Source organism: Ctenopharyngodon idella, chromosome 9 (genome assembly GCF_019924925.1).
Source record: "Ctenopharyngodon idella isolate HZGC_01 chromosome 9, HZGC01, whole genome shotgun sequence".
Classification (NCBI taxonomy): domain Eukaryota; kingdom Metazoa; phylum Chordata; class Actinopteri; order Cypriniformes; family Xenocyprididae; genus Ctenopharyngodon; species Ctenopharyngodon idella.
Genome location: NC_067228.1, coordinates 14,975,670 through 14,996,851, shown reverse-complemented (window position 1 = coordinate 14,996,851; position 21,182 = coordinate 14,975,670). Strand labels below are relative to the sequence as shown.

General features: G+C 41.6%; 1 protein-coding gene across 1 annotated transcript in view; it reads left to right on the top strand.

Annotated features, from left to right (window-relative positions):
- The first annotated feature begins 7,547 nt into the window (after positions 1–7,547).
- klf7b (Kruppel-like factor 7b) overlaps positions 7,548–21,182 on the top strand; it is a 40,474-nt gene continuing 26,839 nt past the window's right edge. Inside the window, exon 1 of the mRNA XM_051905258.1 lies at positions 7,548–8,027. Coding sequence (XP_051761218.1) covers positions 7,926–8,027 — 102 coding nt within the window. The 5' untranslated portion in view covers positions 7,548–7,925. The remainder of the gene's footprint in view (positions 8,028–21,182) is intronic.

Genomic DNA, 21,182 nt, shown 5'->3' with positions numbered 1-21,182 from the left:
AGACCCCCCCAAAGGAAGTAAAAACAAAAAGGTGGGAGGAGGGTCTTTATATAAGTACACGCTTAAACATGGTTTTTAAACTTTTCAATAAACAGAAAAGTTGAAGATTTGTGTTCGCCTGAGGTAACCATAGCAACAGCAGGCTGCTCGAGCACCTTAGGATCATTATTGGACTAAACCGTGACAAAACTGTCATAGTTTTTCATTAGCGACTATCACATAACATTAAAAAAAAAAAACACATTTAAAGGAATATTTCACCCTAAAAATCCTGTTATTTACTCACCTTCATGTATGACTTTCTTCTACAGAAAATGAAAGATGATATTTTAAAAAAATGTCTCGGTGTTTTTTGTCCTTAAAGTGAAAGTCACTGGGGTCCAGTGTTGTTTTTGATCCCAAATGACTTTCACTGTATGGACCAAAACCAGTCATATAGCTTTGGAGTAAATTAAGACAGCAATTTTATTTTATTTTAGGGTGAACTTTCCCTTTAAAATTGTTAGCCAACATGCTAGGAGATGATTTCAATAAACCTAAACGGAAATTTCCTATAAAATTTCCTAATAAAAAGTCGACCACCCTGAAAGTCATTGTTAAATTTGCACACAGGGCTCTCCATCATATCACCTATGGATAGTGTGGGCAGCTGGGATGTGGGGGTCTGCAGAGATGCTACCAGCGCTGCTCCTGGAGCCTTCTTTAAATATTTACACTCAGCAGAGCAGAGATAAGGCACTGAGACGGTGCGATGGAGAAGGCAGCCACCTCCACATGGTAAAGCGAACATGCATAGGGAGGCAATTCGCCGTCAGTGTGTTACTGTGTGTTTTTATCTTGATTCTCACACAGTAAGATTGAGTAAGAGAGACTGATCAGGATAAAAGGTGCGAGATAGAAAGCGCGAGAGAGAGGAGAGGTGAGAGACAGAGAGAAAGACAACATAGACGCTTTCAGTGACAAAGATGGAGGTAGTATAGCAATACAGAGGGATAAAAGAGGGAGAGATAAAAGTGAGATTAGATGCAGAAAAACAAATACCAAAAAAAAAAAAGCTACTAGATGAGCAGTTTGAATGTGATTAAGGGCTTGATATAAAAGGAAAAAGGAGGAGAATGTTTAAGAGGACAGTGTGAGGGAGTTCTAAATGTGTCAAATGGATGGATGTGATGCCGGGCTGTGTGGCCCACTCTCCTCTCCCCCATAATGCCGTGAGCATGGCGAGCACTGCCGGGTCAGCCTCATAGCATACTAATGAGATTACAGCCCAGTGTGCCACATCAATAGAGCTGCACTGAATCCCCCTCACTCCGTAAATGCTAAACCAGAACACAGCTAGATGCTCCAGTGCGCTCTCTCTGTGTCGGATCCATTTGGAGGAATTCCAGACTACATTTGTATGGTCCCATTTTCCTAGTATAGGAAAAGACGACAGTAATGTTCAGCAGGAATGTTTGGCCAATAATTCAGGTAATAAACACAAGTTTCTGGAAAACATGCACTCATTTTTTAATTTGCGACTGGATTTATGCAATACCTCAAGGTTTCCTAGGCTCTCCCGCACGCAGTCAGAGACAACGGGATGAAAGCGAAAAGATAAATGTATTCCCTTTATCATCCAAAGTATTATTCCTTGTGCTAAATTAATCATTCTGTTCTCAAGCGGTCTGAATCTGAAAACCTTCTTTTCAAAGAGGACCTTTTTTGTGCCATAGCAGACCCCCCTCAAAAAACCTGATAATGATAGCGAGGGAGGGGGCAATTCTCTTCATTTCTCATCTTCTCCTCTAGCTCTTTCCATCCAAAGCCACATAAAAGGTGTTCTCTCATGCAAGAGCAAAGGTGCTATAGGTCAGGGTCATTTTGGTGTACTCGCCTAGAAAGAGAAGCGAGGCTGAATGAGACAAAACAACACAGGCTGAGAGAAGGGGAATCTCAGCACGTCTACAAGAGGGCCAGTCTAATGCGAGTGGACGTTTTCATCTCCGTGGCAGAGCTCCAGTCCAACCTAATTGGGACAATTCCCACTAGTGATATAATTTCATTCCTACCTCAGTGTGACTCCTATGATCTCATGCTGCAACCTCTTACTTCTCCTCTGATTCCCCTTCCTGCACTCTGCCACGTAGGCGACCACTGCACTGCCAATTGGAGTTTGATCTATAACCAAAAGAAAGTCCGGCGTCTCGCATGAAATCAGCAATGACAAATTAATGTGCTCGTAAAACATTGCATGGTTCATGAAATACAACTTTTGGTATCGTCTTATCTTGGTAAGCTTGTGTTGTCACAACTGAGCAAGCAGGATTCATCATAACTAAAAATGAGTCTGTTTGCCTTCCTGTTTCATCTCACTAACATTTATGTTATGCAGCAAGCGACTCCACTGTGTTGTGAGCTTGCAGCCGTAAGCGCCCGCTGTGCAAGAACACTTAAAAGGATGTCAAAAAGTCGAGTGTGATCACAGGTCACAGATGAGAGGGTGGAGGGCTGTGATGTAAGTGCTGGAGGCTGGGTGGGATGTCGTTGATGAGGGGTACTGGGTGAAGAGCGCCCCGGGGTCGGCTGGTAGGGGTCGCTCTGGGAGTTGGACCGGCTGAGCAGACGGGAGTGGCGCCAGGCTCTCCCCTGTGAGTGTGTGGAGCAGCGGGGTGTAGTAATGGTACAACCCTGTAGCTGCTAGGATCTGTGAGAATCCTAGTGACACAAGGGACCGCAGGGGAGGAGAGTCAGCCCTATGTGTTTATGCAAACAGATCAGTTGCCATGACTATCCAAGCAGCGGCAGATTCACATGATGTCACCTTGGCGGCGAGGGAAAAACAATAACACTGAAACAAGGCTAATTTAGGACCATGCACAGCAGGATTATCAACATAACACCCACAAATCAGAGATGCTGGTGATGTCTTGATTAGTGGTGGCCAGGCAGGGGCCAGCAACCAGTCTGGGGTGGCACAGAAATCTTCATTTTTTTCAACATAAAAATGACTATAAAGTACTGGACTGTTTTAGTGCTTACAACACAACAGAATACAAATAATATGTACTTAATTGTAATGTAGATAGTGGTGGAATGATTAAACACACTGTTTAAAAGAATAGTTTTCTTTAAAAATACAATTCTAACATTGTTTGCTCACCCTCATGTTGCTCCAAACCTGTATGACTTTTTCTTTCCTTCTCTCTTTCTCCTTTTATGTTCCAAGAACGTTCATGCTGCTCTTTTCCATACAACAAAGGCATACAGTAACCAGGGGCTGCCTAGATACAAAAAAGCACCATAAAAGTAATCCATACGACTAGTGTATAGCATTCCAAGTCTTCTGAAGCCATAAGATAGCTCTTAAATTATTTAAGGCTTAGCAATAACCTTGTTCATTGATCTTGTACATCCATTTTACTGCTTTGCAAACTTAAACATTTGGTTTTCTAAGATGTTGTCTTCATTCTTGTTGCAGATTCTGAATGCAAATTCGTCATGAACATAATGTAATCTAGATGGTCAACATAAATTAGGTTTTGCCAAAATTGCTTAAAAAACTTGTAATATTCTAGAATGCATCAGTCTGATTGTGATGAAAATCAGTTATGTTTTTCATTATATGCCATTTTCCAGTGCGTTTCTGAAATGATGCAGTTAGGCTACATTTTAGCTGTGTAATTTCAGCTTGTCACAAAATTTCTTTTTGCAAAGAAACAAAAAATATATTTGTGATGAAAAAAATAAAAGAAAACTTAACATTTAACAAAGAGAAATCTAATACAGCAAAAATAAAAATGTGTTCCGTATATTTATTAATTCAGTCATTACATTATTGCTCTATGATGGGCCAGTGAACGTTGCCACGGTAAGTAAAAATTGTGGGGGAAAAATAAAGAGTATTTTCTGGGAATAGTTAAAGAGCAGTGTGAGCATTCTTTTGTGTTCCACATAAGAAATCACACAGGATTGGAACAATAATTTTTTTTTTTTTTTTTTTTTTTTTTTTTACAAAATTCCCATTTTGGGATAAACCATCCCTTTTCATTTCTGAGTGTATGAAGTCAAGAAGAATAATTTCTTATGCTTAGACACAACTGCATGTAACATCATGCATCTTACATGTAGTTGTGTCTAAGCATAACAAATTATTCCCCTGTTGACGTCATACAGCCTTTAAAATTGAACACTTCAGACTCAACAGTAAATGTGTGAGGTAGGAACTGGGGCAGCCTGAGTGTGTTTTATTCTGTGTCCATGGCCCAGTTTGGAAGGTGCAGGGTTTGCCCTGGTCAGGGCTAGGCTCAGTGGGAACCAGCTGTTTCAGACTTGGTGAGACAGCGGGTTAGCCATAGGAGGGAGTGATGAGCCAGTCATCAGGGCTTACCCTGCCCAGCTGTGCCACCGAGCCTGGCAGACTCACACCTGCCCTTAACCCACCGCGCAATAACACCAAAGCACACACCTGCTTTTTCTTTCCAGCATCCTTGGTCCCTCGGTAGTGCGCTCTGGCCAATGAGGAAGAGGCAGGACTCAGCCATGTCCCCTCGGCATCTGCAGCTCAGGAAATCACATGCACTTCGACATTCAGCTGCAAAGCTTTCAGTGTATATTTTTGATAGAGACAGGCTAGCGTGTCTTGTGGAGCAGCTTCCACCCCTCCATCCAACCCCCACTCTGGCTAATTCTCTCTGGCAGGGAGACCTGTAAAAATCAATAGGGAAAATGTCCTGAAACAGTCAATCTAGCAACCATCTGCCCCAGTACTCCACTGAGACAAAGACCAATGTCCCCTGGGAAAGTGACGGAAGAGACAGACAGCACAACGCACATACAAACTCAATTACTCACTGCAACTAAAACACACTTTCACATTGCAAAGTCAGGCTTACACTTTTCTACTGCCTGTCACTAATTTTAACTGAAGTAGTGTTTACAATTACCTAAACATTTTATTTGGTGTTTGCGACAACAAGGTTGGTGTATTTGCCGTTTCAAATTTCAAGCATCTTTCTTACGAACGGTAGCAAACGAGCAGAATTAAGTTAAAATATTCTTATTTTATGTGAACAATAAACCTGTGTTGGTTGCTGTTATGCTATCAGAACTTAAGTGATTGAATGTAGCATTTGCTTTGTTCATCAAACATGTAATTAAATTATTCTTTATCATGGCATTTTCTCTCAGTCAGTCCACAGATTTTATTAATTTAATTGCAATATGTTACTAATTCATTTTAAAAAGAAACTGATTGATTTCCAATGTGATGATGGCGGCTTCTAGTAAAACAAAGAAGCAAAGTCAGTACTGTTGATTCGTTACCTTCAAAACACACAAAAAATACCAGAACCACAACATGCCAAAAATATCTGGTTTATTATAGACGACTACTGAAAGAAAATTAGGTGAGTTTTCAGTGGGACACATCACTTTTATCTCTCTCTCTCTCTGTATATATGTATGTGTGTGTATATTATATGATATGAAAAAAAAAATGGGTCAACACTAAGCTTTTAATTGTCTTAACCACAAGTTATTGGTCAGGAAATTAGCATAATTTAAGAAAATGCACTACTTAAAAAGCCATTGCTGTCTCAGAAAAACGTCAAAGACAGAAAGACAGTTTTTGGCAGAATATGGGAAGTGGTGTGTGGGGTGATAAACCACAATAAAACACGAGTTGCATGGTGAAGCTCCATAGTGGTGTCTTTGAAAATATGGTGAAATATTATAATAATTGCATCTCTACCACAGTGAGGCATGGAGGAAAAGGTGTCAGTGTGTGGGGAGCCTTTTTAGCTGCTAGTATTGGTGAGCTACTTCACTGTGAAAAGTCATTGAATGCTTTGGAGTACAGAAGAACATTGCAGAATGGCTTGTTTCCAACAAATGAAAAGCTGTTATCTAAAAAGGAATGATCAGATGTTATTTTTCAACAAGACAATGCTCCTGCCCAAACTGTAAAAACAACCAAAAAGTGGCTTGAGAACATGCATCAGGCTCATGTTTTGGACTGGTCAGAGTCTAAATTTGAACCCTATAGTGAATTTTTGGTCTCACATTAAATTTAAACCAACTGGGAGACCATTTGACTACTCATAAACTGTTTGAAGCCATTAACATTGAGTGGAACAACAATAAAAAGGTTAAGACAATTTTTGGCTTCACCCATTTTATTTATTTATTTATTTTTATTTTTTGTGTGTATTATATATATTGTATATAATCCAATTGTATATATTCATATATAAGGCTAAAAAAAAAAAAATCTGACTTGTGAAGTATGTCATCCCACACTTCTGTTCTGACAGAATTCAACATCACAAGTCTGTTCCTAGTTATATATATTTAAATAAATAAATAAATAAATAATTAAAAAAAAAAAAAAAATATATATATATATATATATATATATATATATATATATATGGCTTTATTCAGTCGGCTTGATGGTTTGCTGGGTTTCACAATAATTGTCAAAATCTAGGATTCATCTGTTAAAGACAGAAGTGTAAATAAGACTTCAGTGGGCAAAATAAATTTTACAAAACAACAAAACAGAAGATTTAATCTCCATGTTCTCCATGTTGTCAATTTAAAATGGTTTATCCATATTTCACAATAAATTAAGGATAATATACAGTCAGCCATTATCAGGAAAAAAAAGGCCAGACAGCTGATCAAGATACAGACAGACAGATAGACAGACAGACAGTCAGACAGACAGATAGATAGATAGATAGGTTTGCCATGGGCACCAGTCATTATTCAGAAATAAGTAATGTATTCATAGTATATGAATTTCAGGAACTAACACTTATAGAAGTGTTTCTGGCTTGACCACGTGGGTGAAAAACACCGTGATGAGTCAATTACTCTTTACACAACAATAACCAGATCAGTACTGCAAATCAATGCCATCAATTGCTTAAATAGTTGCAATTATAGATGCTCTTTGTGGTAATTTGTGCCATCAGAAGAGCTAAAACTCTCATTTCAAAGTGCTAAGTCTCTTATTTCAGAATTCAAATATTTATAAAGTATCCCTGATCTTGTCTGTGAACCTCTTAATCCTAGTGATTGTGGAACATCTGAGAGGATCTTCACAGACTTTTTTTTTCAGCACTTGCCTGTGCCTCAATATTACATTAAAACAGCAATCTAATTTTCTGAACTACTGTTTCTAACTTTATCGGCAGTCCTGTGGTGTAAGTTACCCGTAATGTATAATTTCCAACTGATATGACTTCATAAAGTCGTCGAATTGCCTCACGTTACAACTGCAACTTCTACTTCTGTTTGTTGCGTTCTCCCCAGCCGTATGAGCGACGCCAGCGCTCTGCCGCTGCTATATAGCACTCTAAAAATAGCTCACCTTTCACTGCCTTCTACGGCCCGATTGACAAGTGTAATGAGCCAATCGCGCTACATTATTCAAATTATACTCCTCCCCTTTGGCCATTTTAGCACCGCCTTACTTGGACGCCAGTGAGATCATCAACCCTATTTACCGTATATGGTCACGCACGGAATTGATTGACAACAAACCACGCCCCCTCAGTTCCCTTGGCTTCCTCTCGCTCGCGAGACAGCGAGCCCAGCAACTTGCCTTGGTGATCCACGGCATTCAAGATAAAGGCTACCTGGAATTTATAGCGCAAAAGAGACAGAGGCAATGCGGAAATAGGTGGACAGTTCATGTCACCAATTTTGCATCCCACTCCAGGCTGAGGATCTGAGAGTTCGCGGGGATTGCAATTAAGTGACAAGAATTATTTTTTATTTTTTATCCTTCCTTTTTCTCATAGCGCTTAAATTATACCAGATTTAAACTACACTTCACGGAGGATTTGAAATATTCTTTTGCGTTTGACAGTGGGCTGAGAAGAAAACAAATTATACCCGAGGATCAAAGCAACACTTTTTTTCTTGTGAGCATCAACATGGACGTGTTGGCGAATTACAGTATTTTTCAGGAACTTCAGCTGGTGCACGACACGGGCTACTTCTCGGCGATGCCGTCGCTGGAGGAGAACTGGCAGCAGGTGAGAGTTTGCACGTAACTATTTGGACTGTTAGTTCGCATAAATAAGCCGTGCGTATGTGCGCACATGTATCTAATGGAAACATTCACAACTTCACAGTGCGCGCTTACGTCCAAACACGCTGCTTCCTTGTACAAGTTATTACGGGTATTGGGTCCTAATGATGAAAGCGCTGTTTTGCTGCTTTCATACTAAAGCGTGGCTAGAACTCCGGTCTGTTTTATTTAGCCAAACGAAAGTGATTATTAGTTAGAAGAATAACCTGTAATATGCTTTAAGGAATGAGACGCATATTTAGTACACTTCTCTGTTGTATACTCAAAGCAAAATAGATGTCAATGACAGAATGAGCCACGAGATGATTCATGTGCATTATCGTCTACTTCTGACTGGAACTGACTGAATGGCGTTTTGTTAAAGCGCACGTAATGTGGCCAGAGAAAATAAGGGCTTGGCTAACAATAAGAGACTTGTTATTAAATAATGCATTCGTCTGTCAGATAACTTCGTGTTTTTTAGCCCGACGATATCAAGAGCAGTTCCCGATCGTCATGTATTATGTATTACCTCCGCCGCGAGGGTGCGCGCGTGAGTGGATGTGAGGAGAATGCATCCAAATCACCCACTCCTGAGAGCTAGTGTGCATCTGTATGACAATTTGCTGATTTTTGAAGGGGTAGAGGTAATCAATGATAATAGTGGTGTTTTACATTTTTATGATATCCCACTTCTGGAAAATCTGGAGGTGATGCACATACATGCCATTGGAACATATCTGTCATAGTCATGTTTTTAAGCGATGAGGTTTTTATGTGATCAATGCAAATCAATTGCTTTGTGTTCTTAGGCAATAATTGTTTTAGCAGCCAAATAGAGTAATAATAGCACCAGGATCTGGAAGTTTTGTTAATTGAACGGCAGCAATTTAATGACAAGATTTATGATTCGAGGTAAGAAGGACGCCTCTGCACGCATCCACCGACTGTCTTCAGCTCATTGCAATTCCATGTGCTCAACTGCAGGGAAATGCAGAGAGTGGTTATTTATTGCTGGTGTGTGGACTTGAAACATATCTACCCCCACCAGCAATTCAACCAGCACTTCTAACACAAATATTATCTGGTAGCAAATGCAAATACAGACAGTTTGGCATGAGTATAGAAGGAAAATACAGGTCTGGCAATCTCATCTCTAAGATTAGAACAGAGTCGTGCAGGAAGACAGACAGGTCTGGTTCATCTGCTAACTGCTAATTCTGGCATTAATTAACTTAAAGCATCATGGTCATATCAAATAATGGTCTGTATGCCTGTGTCAATTTATATATATATATATATATATATATTAGTTTACTCTTACGAAGTATGAAGTAAAACAAATAGAGCTAAGATTATCTTGCTGGCCTGATGATAACTCGAAAGAAAACAAGCTCATGTTATGAACCTGCAGATGTGTTCACTGGCAAAGACAGTTTAGAGACAAGCAGAGAGAGTATCAGCTGAATGCAAGAAAATGAGCATGAGGAGAAAAAAAAAGACCTATCTCTGTAGATAGGTTTTTTTCCTTGAGTAACATCATAGTTAAAGTTTGATTCTTTTACAAATTGGGATAGTTTTAAAGTGTAGCCCTAGATCTGCCAGTGCAAGGTAAACAGCCCCCTTTGAGAGGGAGATAAGATGGATAGCTGTGTTCGTCCCCTTGCGAGTGGAGCATGAATCAGACCTTAATGGATGCGATATGGGTGAATTGAGTTTCAGAGCTCAGGCTTCAACCAGGGATGGGGCGCAGGGGCCACAGTGGGGAGAGTGACAGAGGTGATGTGTTTGGGGATGACGAGAGGTTGTCCACCGAATGTGATGAAGTCCTGACGTGCACTGCATCCATTCCCCATGAGGGATGCTGGCTGCTGGCACAGTCTCCCCCAACTTGAACAAAGACACTATCTCTCACTGTCAAGGAGAGACACAGAAGAGAGAGGAAAAAAAGACAGAGCAGGCAGCTCGCTGTAATCACAGCTCGCCAACCTTTCTTGGGGTAGAGAAGGGAGGGATTATTTCAGCAATGACCCGTAAGCAAGGTTAATTCAAAGAGCGGCTGTTTGTGCAACAAGAGAGCCCCTGTTGGCTCTCACCCCCCTCCCTAAGCAGTGCCACCCAGTATGACTCTCAGAGGTCCACACTGGAGGCTGGAAGAGCAGGTGGAGTGGCCTGGGGAATGAGGCAGAGGCAGTAAACACCACCATTAGAGGCAGTCAAGGCAGCCTGGCCAATTAGTAAGGATCACCTAAGAGACTGGTTGGGGGGCTGAGTCTGTTTGTCTGCATCCATCCATCTGTCCTCCATCAGCTAGCACACCACGTGGGCCTTTGTTGGTGTGTCCTCCTCTGACAAGCAGGCCTTTTTGTGGGTCACAGCGAAAATGGGTCACTCTCTGTCTCTTTGTCTACAAAGTCTGGCAGACCTGTCCTTACTGCACTCTTCTCCTCGTCGTCAAGTGTTTTGTTCGGAAAGTTTTCATTGCCGTCAGTAATTCCAAATGACTTCATTAAAATTTCTAAAGCAGGGTCTGATTGTTGCGCACCCATCCCAAAACCTAGGGCTACTACTGTAAGTGTTGCAGTCAAAACCCATGAGACCTGGTTGTCCTGATAATCCCAGCAAAACCTAAGACCTACTCTTTTTTTTTTTTTTTTTTTTTTCCCCTGTTCTATCAATAGCTTTCATGCTAAAGGTTGAGGAAAAAGAATCTGAGAAGTGGTGAACTTCTCAAAGCTCACTGGCAGCTAGAGGGCAGACGACTGACCCACAGAAACACATCACAGTCAGTAGAACTGGAACACGTCTGAGCAGGGTCACATAAGCCCCTGAGAGAAACTGCAGGAAGCAGCTATCTGACACGAAGGCAGTGCAGCGCTCAAACGTTGAGCCCGGTCTGTCCCAGAGAAGCCCAGTTTGACAAGATAATGAATCGCACTGCATGCATATTCTGTGTTGTGAGTTTTTGCATTTCACAGCCCAGTAATTTTTCGAAACAAAGAGCTGGATAGTTAAGTCGGTGGATGGGGGTTGAGAAAGAGCCTGTGTATCTACATGATAACATTAAAAATGGATTTCAATTGAGTCGGGCTACATCAGTGCTCCTGTGAAGGTTCCATACCTGACTGCAGGAGCCTAACATCCTTGCCTCTACGCTTTCTTGCTTTCATTTCCCCCTGCAGCCCATGGTGCAGGCAGTTGGTCTACTTTAGCTTCCATCAATGCTTTTTATCATGTTCCTTCTCTGTCCACACTGAGTTCGCGCCAGCTGAAGGCATTCAAGCTTTCTCTGGGCAGTGAACACTGAAATGTGCATTATGTAATACCCTAAGGAACACAGCTGCTTTCTCACAGTGTTTCTGACAGCACAGAGGAATCTCAAGCCCCTTTTTGTGGTCTCTTCCTGCAATTGGTAAAGCTCCAGGACTCCAAAGTAATGCGCAAACACATTACCTTGTTGACGGCACCAGAGAAAGCTCCCCTGAAGCTGTAGAGCATGTGGTAACATTGCAATGTCTTCAGAGACCGAGATACTGTACTAAGCTCCTACTTATCTACTGGGAGACCTGCAGGTTTAGGCAAAGAAGGACGGCAACCTGAATTTTTTCAGTGGTGATGTCCTCACTTGTTGACCTTACTCTGGGGGAAACACCTTGGCATTCAACCTCAAACCTGTTCTACCGGCTCCTCTTTGAAGTGTTAACAGGTCTATCAGTACGTGCTGATGCTCAGACATGCATTGAAATATAAGGACTCCCACATCAAGATAAATAAGCCATCACAAAGTTATCTTAAGCAGATACGCAGTGCATCTGTGGAGGCTTGACTACTCTGACACCTCCCTTCCCCTCCTACAGTTTTGACCTCAGTGGCCCCTGCTGAACCAGTCAACAAGCTCCATTAGTCACTATGTTGGTGGTACATAGTTTTGACCCACGATGGAAAGTGCCTGTCACTCTGTGTGATCCTATTGCTGATATGAACTTTTTATAACTTAATTGATCTCGTCAGCTGTTTGGTTTCCACTGGATTATCGACTGGCCCATATAATGGAAGGGATCAGCGGGCAGACTGCACTCATAAGTCACCACTGTGTTGGTATTAGTGTGACATCATAAACCAACCCATTGTTCTGGGCATTTCCTGTACACTGCCCCTGCCATTGACTAGACAGGTCAAAATCAAGCACTGTCTGGGTTTAGTATACAGTTTGAATCACTGTCAAGTCATTGTCTGAGATTACAAAAGAGCTGTCTATTTTTCTTCCCGCCTACCTATATCTCTCTCTCTTGTCGAAGTTGGACTAACAGACCTGGATAATACAATTGTAGCTCAGCTTCATTCCAGTATATACAGGTTAATCTGACTACAATTTGCATCAGATTTGTGCACTTGCTCCAAAGGTGCAGGTGACATGCAACGTGTACCCTTAAAATATTCACTTTGTGTCATGTATACTTGGACAAATAGATGAACTACACAACTACTATTCAACTACACAAAAACCCACTGTAGCTCAAATATAACTATGCATATAAACATTCTTAGTGACTACTGCAAAAGCGGAGTTCCCAGACACAGCAGATCACTCAGCCCCCAGACAGCTGACAGTAATTAGGCAGTAGTGAGGTGCAGCAGGGGCTTTCATGTACAGGGCTGAACTAGGTCTCTCTTTGAAGTGGGGACCTTTCAGTCACATTCTCCTTTTACGTTTGAGTAAAGTTCATACTATGCTTTAGCTTCTGATGCAACCTAGCAATTTCATGTTGAATTCCATCTCTTTGTTAAAAATGCTGTAACCACAAGCTTGCATGACAGGTCTGGGCAAACTAATACACAACAAGCTGTGGAAATTATAGAGAAAAAAACTTGACTATTATTCTGTGATTTTGAGTTACTACATTAAAGTGAAACGGCTTTCACAAGATCATTAGCATTTGAAGCGCAGCCCTAGCTCACCTTCATATACACTGTGTGCTCTGTTTACCAAATATCGTTCACCATGAAATCTGCCAATTGCTCTATAATTTATTCTCAGCGCTAGAGGTAGATCAAAGACGGCATCAAACTGGCAGTTGGTAGGTTTTTGAACAGTCAAACATAGGTTTGGTGAAATGATAAACTGGGGGATAATTAGCATCTCCAGAGAACACAACCTTCAACAAAGTCATAAGCTGAAAAAAATGATAAAAAGTATATAATATTGTCATCAGTTAAAAAATATTCAGTGTCCCTAAAAATTTTAAGAAAGGAGAATATTATGGGGTGTGTTTCCATTACAATGACTTGTAATGTGCAATGTCACAAGAGAAGAAACTGCAGCATTTTTTGCAAACACATATTATAAAATGGTATGGTATAAAACACAGAAGTGTATAGAAGGTATGTTGTATGCAAACACAATCAGGAACATAAAATAGCTGAGGAAATAAGTATGAAAACAACAGTTGAAACGTAACAAAAATAGACTACTATTATAAGCTGGGGTAGCTAAATATTTAGCTTCTGACTACATTTCAAGGAAGCACTGTAGTTTCCTTAAGTTGGAGCCAAATATAAACCAGTGCATTAATGATGAGCTCATGTAAATGAATGTTATGAGAAACACTGATTTGCTGAGTAATATACTGATTATATTAACAGCCTATCCGTTTCCAGTAACCACTGGAAGTGATCTCACTCTCGATCTGGCCACGCAAGCTCTGAGGCACTAATGGGCCATGCTTATCTTCAATGAGGGTGTCTGTTGTTTGTCTAACAGAGTGTCACCTACAATACATAGCTTAGGGCACAAGGAAATGTGTGGTCGCATATGCTGCCTAAGGAACTGCAGATGATTCACAGCATGTAGGTTGATTCACAGATTCCACAGATGCTTTCCAGATCTTTCTGCAGGAAACATTTGCACAGAACCTATAGTTTCTGGGGTTAAAGTTTATGATTCTTTGACCCAATAGTAGTGCATGCTAAACTGAATACACCTACCGTCATCCATGCATTCAACATGCTAATTATCCCCACGCCTGCAAGTGATTGCTGATGGAGGTGGTCTTGTTATGGTAGGGATCAAGAGCTTTTCAGGGGCCATGATTAAGGAGCTGTTGGATGGTGGGGACGGTGAGGGTCATTTGTCTGCCGTCTCTCGAGAGTCTATCAGCCCATGGAGACGAGAAGCAGTACTAGGATGGACAGAGAGAGAAAAAGACAGAGAAAGATGAGTGTTTGGAATGCATCTTTATGCATGAGGCCTGTCGTCCCCCATGGTCTCGATGGAGAGGCAGTTTAGCCACTCAAGGATTTGATTAACAGGCTGAGAGGAACCAGCCATTTTTCTCTAAGTGCAAGTGCACACACAGGCATACAAACTCCGACTAACAGCCTGATGATATCTCTCACACCACCCTGAAAAAAAACCCCAAGGAGATTGGAAATCAATACTTTCCCATTGCAAATGGTACCTCAATGCTGTTTGAGACTGCAGCACATAGTTACATAAGCCAGGAGGGCATTTGATATGAATAATAAATATGATATTTTGTGTATTCCAAACCAGCTATAAGTAGCCCTGCAGAATGTCAAGATAAAAATAAAGAAATGGAGAGAGGAAAGAGCAGGAGAGCAAGGCAGAGGAGGAAAGTAAAGGATGTCTTATGTTTATTCAAGTGCTCCTGACGTGAGACGCAACACTGATGGTCCTGCACTCTTTCTAGCCTCTTTTGGCCTTCTGGAATTTCCCTGCACTGACGTTGTCCAGATGGGAAAAGCGCATAAGGCCAACCCAAGACTGCTGCCAGACTGTTTAATGTTCATATTCTGCAGTTAGCCAATGACAAATTCAAGCCATGTCACCTTGTTTTTACGAGAAATTTGCCTTCTTTACTGTGAAACACTAAACAATACAAAAATACACATAGAACCAAAAAGCACATTATGCTCAAAAACAACTGACAATAATTGAGAAGTCAGTCAGTGCAAACAAATCTTGTCACGTCACCTTGTTTGACATCACAGCACTAAAACGTACACAACCTACTCTCTTGTGTACACATCACATTTCTTTGTATCCAGATATCTTTCCATTGATATCAAATTGTCATTTTTTTCATGCAGATGTTGTAGCAACACTACTGGTTAATCCGATTCATATAATGCATTTCCTCTAGAGGAATTTGGAGTCTTTTGTCTAGTAGAGATTGTGATTTTAGATTAGGTTTCAGAGTGGCAGGAAGCTGAGGTCTGAATCACCCAACACCTGTTGTCAAGCTGCCAAACAGGAGTGGTGAGCTCATTGTTTGTTTTGGTTGTGGTGACATAGTCACAATAAGGACAGGTCACCAGACCCATTAAAACACTAGGATCGACAACAGGTACTTTTCCACTAGGTTTAGCGTGCCTTTAGGGTATGTTTTGTGACCTTGAAACAACTTGAAGTAAAAATTAGTGAATTGGCTTGATAATGAGATGTAAGTTTACTAAAGTACAAAAGAACGAAATTGGGGTTTGACATGTTGGAATGTCACAGAGATTTTGATTAGTATTATATTTTGATTAATAACAATACTTCTGTAGTTTCGATTAATCATACTGCTGTAGTATCACAGTGCTGTAATCATACTGCATACTTACTAGCTGATACTTGACTGGCCCTTAGCAGATCTGCGGAAGCAGCACCTAAAACAACACAATAGTAACATTTAAAAGTTTTAAAATCCAATTCAAAGCACATTGATACCTTTTAATGAAATATGTATGAATTTGGAACAATGTAGTCCATGATAAAACTCTCATCAGTGTAGAAGCACTTGTCTGGTTTGATTATTGATATGATTCTCAAAACTGCTAAATCCAGTGTTTCTGAAAGAAAATCAAGCTCAAGACTATAAGGGGAAACAAAATAATAATTCCAGAAAAATGCTCTTTTGTGCGCAGAAATAAAAGCATAATAAAATGTAGTAGACACATCCTCATGGCCGCTGTGGGCTATGCAATAGTCTTATAGACATAAAGAAACATTAAAGTTGCAATCAGACATTTGAAATAAAACATGGAAAAATATCAATTTGAATAAATAAATGTTAATAGTTTAAATTTCTTGAGGGCACTGAGGGACAGTTTGAGAACCAGTGTAGCCTATCTTGGACTGAACTATATTGTTTCTGTATTGAGTTTTTCAGAAAATACCATTAACACAATGAAAAGTCAATGGAAAGTTCCCACCATTGTAGAAAAACAAACATCTGTGTTTAAGTGCATATTTGCATATCGTCTCTCTCTGATGGTCACATGATCTGGCTTCACTCCAGCCTCCTTTTGTGCCAGTCCAGTTTCGCTATACTTGCTCATTTCCACTAGCTCATTCTTTTCCTCCTCTTTCATTCTCTCTCGCCGTCTTACCCATTTTGACCCTGTCTGCCATTGACCTTTTAAAGCACATTCACTGATTACCAGACATTTTGCATGATGCAGTCTGTTCAAATGTGAAAATCACAACAAGATCTTACGCATATCTAGATACATAGAGTTGTATGTTGCAAAATAGAAGGCATAGAACGATCATCATATTATGCAATTGAGATATTTTATGCAAAATAATGAATAGTATTAAAATAGTAAAGTGGTAAAGCCATGTCTCTGTGATGCTATCTGTTCATGTGGAGGTCAAAGCAGGTGGATGCCACTTATGTTGAGAGGTGTGCAGGCAGTGCAGGCAGGATTGGCGTATATCACCCTCGCAGAGCCCTCCACCTAACTAACAGCTCTGCACAGTAATTACATGGGGAGAAAATAAAAAGGGCAGATGCCCCCCTGGCACCGGGCACACAACCGGTGTGTGTCCAACCTGGCGGTGTGGAAGAGCATACTGCTCCAGCGAGCAGAGAAGCATGACGCAAATACACTAGAGAGTTGACTTTGAGCACAGTTCAGAAGGCAGGACCGCCCCATCATGCGCACACAAAGAATGTTTGTGGTTCTGCTCTTCGAAAGCGAGTTTCTAAGTGTGATGTTACCACTTCCTCTCTATTTGTTGCCAATTCAGTGGAGGAAACCAAGCCCTTGTTTACTGGGATTCTCCACTATAACCCCCCCACCAGCAAGCATCCCTTTCCTTCCCCCTGCCCCAAAAGTGGCTCCCTCCACATGGACAACTGCCAACATCCTCTCCATTCATCAACCCAACAGACGTACTGTTACAGTTACACTGGTTACAGCCCCTTGTGATGGTTGCTAAGCTGGTGCAAGTGCCATATTGTGTAAGCTTTATTTTAAGCCTTTTATTTTAGGCAGGCCAGACCCTCTGTAAATTGTGCCAGGTGCCATACTGTATACCTGATATAGCTCTGGCTAAGGATCTGCAGGCTCTGCTTGTCTCTCCTTAAGGCGGCTCTGAGCTGCTCTGCTGTGAGACCCACCTGTTCACCATTGCTGGCATGCTCCAATTTTCTACCAAACTCAAACAAAGCTGAATCCTAATGAAGCTGAGGAAAATTTAAAACAGGTAGTTGTTAGATAAAGTTAACAAGAAATATAGATTAGAAAGTTGAAATATAAAAATCACAGTGTGAGAAATGAAGTCAGAACATAAGTAAGTTGTAATTAGTATAAACAATGTTACTGTTTTTACTGTATTTTTGGTCAAATAAATTATCAAATAAGAAACCTTTAAAAAAAAAAAAAAAACTTGAGCCCAAACATTTGACCGGTAGTGTATAATTACAGCGGAATTAGGATTCTATGCAGTCGTTATGTATTAATTAAATACTCCTTCAATTCACTAAATCGATTTATTGCAAAAAATATATACATATTACATAGCTTCCCACTTATATTTCTCATCTCATCAAGTAATGTGTTTAGGAATCTTTGAATGTCTTAGTTTGGAGCTGCCCTAACAAACACAATAACCTCCCCACCATGTCCACACTAAACTCAAATGCGCTTTCGTCCTGAAGGTTGTGCAATGCGAGTCCTGCTGAGTGGTTTTGGGGAAGGAGACAGAACAAACATGTGGCTCTTAGTCCTTCCAGTTTGTTATGGCTCAGTTAAATAGGTCATGTGCTGAGGACCAGCGACCTTGGAGCATTTGTCCTGCTCATTGAGACATTCAGCCTTCTCCCTTTGTTTTGCACAGAGAGACCCATTTTTGACCATTTGCTCCTAAGTTCTAATCTTTGGAACATAATTTCTACAAAAATGCCTATAATTAACCATTCTTTTTAGTGTTTTTGGTGGAGTTAGCAAGTTATTTTAGCACCGTTTTCTCAAAGCACCTGGATGCTATGACAACGAAGTGCAAAAATGACAGCGATTGTGAGGTGTTTGCAGTCAGGAATGTAAAGTCTGCCTTCTCTGAAGGGGAGGCTGAGCCAGTGTACAGCTATGTGGGTCGGCTGCTATTTTAATCTGTAATGTTGCCGGGAATACCTGAGGGAACAGCCCGGCTCTGTTGGAATGGGGACTTGTCTGTGTGCAAGTGCCAGTTTTTGTGTGTATGCATAGGTATGGCGAGTTGCACCGTGCAGATCAGAAATGTTGTTTAAAGATTTGCGTTAGTATGAGAGATGCCTACTGGGCACCTCTTGTGCCCTCTTAGGTTCAGTGGAGCAGGCGGTGTATAAGTGTGCTTTTAAGCATGGGCCACTGCACCAGGCAAACCCAGCAGAGACTAGCCAGCATCTGCACACACGTGAACTCATCACGCTGGCACTCCCGCTCTTACGGTACCCTCCCCCTCAGGCGATCCTCAGACAGGCCAGCAGCTCAATTGTACATTTTGAGTGCCTGTGACTCATCTCTTGCGCTACAATATTCAGGATGAGATCACCCACTTTGTCAAATGCAAAGTGCTAAATGCGCCCGACTGGACTGTAGATTCCAGTTAAATGATGAGGTAATGCCAGAGATCCATCATGGAGTCAGTACCTCGTCCTAGCAACGATGCTGTCATTGCGTTTGTGACCTTGTGATAATCAGCAAAGGTTTGGGGAATTTTGGCAAGGTTTGCAATGGCTCCCGTACGGGGCTCCCTGCAGTGCAGACAGGTGTGGCAGCAGCAGGAGCACCTGCCGTTCAGCCGTCCCACCCCGTCTGCAAGCCCGGTGGCTTCAAAGCGTGGCAGTCCCAGAGAGAAAAACTCAGAGTTCACAGTCAGGTGCAACTCTGGATGCCCACATACGCCATGCACACTTGGCAAAGGTCTCCCCCTCTGCAGCTTCCATTGTAGTCAGGAATTAATAGACTGCAAAGGCATTCATCAAGTCCCAGTTAGGTTTCCTTTTATGTCACTGTAGCAGTCTTGTCAGATGCTGGTAATTGGGTTCAAAGTGCCATCACAGTAAAAGGCTGTGTGGGAGTGAGTCAGAAGGGGCGGGCCCTCGCCGTCTCAGGTGACCTCACTCTCGGCCCAGCTGCTCCAGAGTGCAGGGAGTAGGGAGGGAGGAGGTGGGGGATGAGGTCATTCTTTTTCTGGGAGTGTGTGGGCTGGATTTGCGTAGGTGTCTTTGTGTGCGTGTCTGCATGCATGAACGATAGACGCTGGAAGAGATAAGGCTGGAGATTTCAGAGCCTACTTTGTGTGATATTGAAACAAAAAGGGAAACAAAACAGAATGCTAAATGAAAACCTCATATCAGTCAGCGACAGAATATACCAAAATTAAGTTTAATACAAAAATGAAAAACACACTTGTATAAGAGGACAAAAAATGAGTTTGACATCATTGGCCCACATGCTCATACTGCAAAAGGTGCACTACAAAGTCCATTTAAAAAAAAAAAATAAATACGTAAACTAGTTTCACCCACACAGAGGGATTTCATAAAGACATTGTTTCATAGCAAAAAAAAAAAAAAAACGCCGCCATCCCCTGCTTGCAGTCCATGGTTTCATTCCTCACAAAAAAAGCTTTTATGCATCAGTTCATGATCAAATGCTCCCTCCCACCTCACTCCATTTATGGCTGACTGGCAGAGTGGCAGGGCTTTGTGTCTGTTGTTAGAGAGATGAGCTGGGCTGATAGCCACGTGGAGAAAACAGGACAGCCTGCAAGGATTGAGACGTCACAACACCGTGGCGGCTTGCCATCGCGTATTCCAAGCATGCACGGGAGCGCTATCAGATCATAGGAGGTATCGGTGAAACAGACATCTGATTCGAGGTGTCTATGACGATACCAACATTTTAAAAGCCAAGAGAGGCTATTGTTTCATTGTAAATTCTCCCGTACACGTCAGTAATGAGACATCTAGATGGAAAGGACAATTTCTCTGCGAGCATGTAACAAAGTCATAGAAGGCTCTCTGAGAAATTGCCTTTGCGATTTTTATTGCAGTCGTCAAAGCTCTAACTCTCCACTCATGACAGACGACATCCTCATCACTCCAGCTTACATACTTCGGAAGCAACCTGCAAATAGCAATACTGTGATTTTCGTAAACATCCCCAGAGATGGGCTTTCAAAGACAGGATTTGTGTTTACCTTCCTCGTGCATGAAAGCAGGAGGAAGAGAGACTAGAAAAGAGCAAAGGAGTTTGTTGTCCCATAAAATACCAGTTGTGCAGAGTCTGTGTAATTACCACACTGCAGGATAATTATAAAGAGGACAGATGCAGGGATGAAAAAACCATTTACGTGCACTTAAGTGAGCGATGGCAATTAACTGGGATGCCTATCCCGGTACTGAGAAATTGGGCTGGAAATCCTCGCAGTCAGTTATCACACAAACCAGAAACGACCGGCCTTCTCCTATCTCTTGGAGGTGAGCCTCGCAAACAGGCTCGAGCAAGTTGTTTAATTTTTTAAGCGGCTTTGCTAATCTGCATTCTTCATTTTGTTTTGGACCCTTTCGTGCGTGAAAAATCCCTGCAGCACAAAGACTGGTGGGGGCAGCTGCCGGGTTGGGAGGGGTCTTGAATTCCTGTTATCATAACTGCCTTTGTCCATCACTGCAGCCAGATCCAGGGGCTAAGTTGGAGATCGGACAGGTTACCATATCCATTCCCCTCAGGGTAGCGTGCCCGCACTTGTCCACATGGGCCAAGCCAGAAAATTTGTCCTGGCCGATCTTTTTATGTGTGCTTATCAGCAGGATTGCAGCCAGAGGATGGAGGCCCAGTGGGGTTA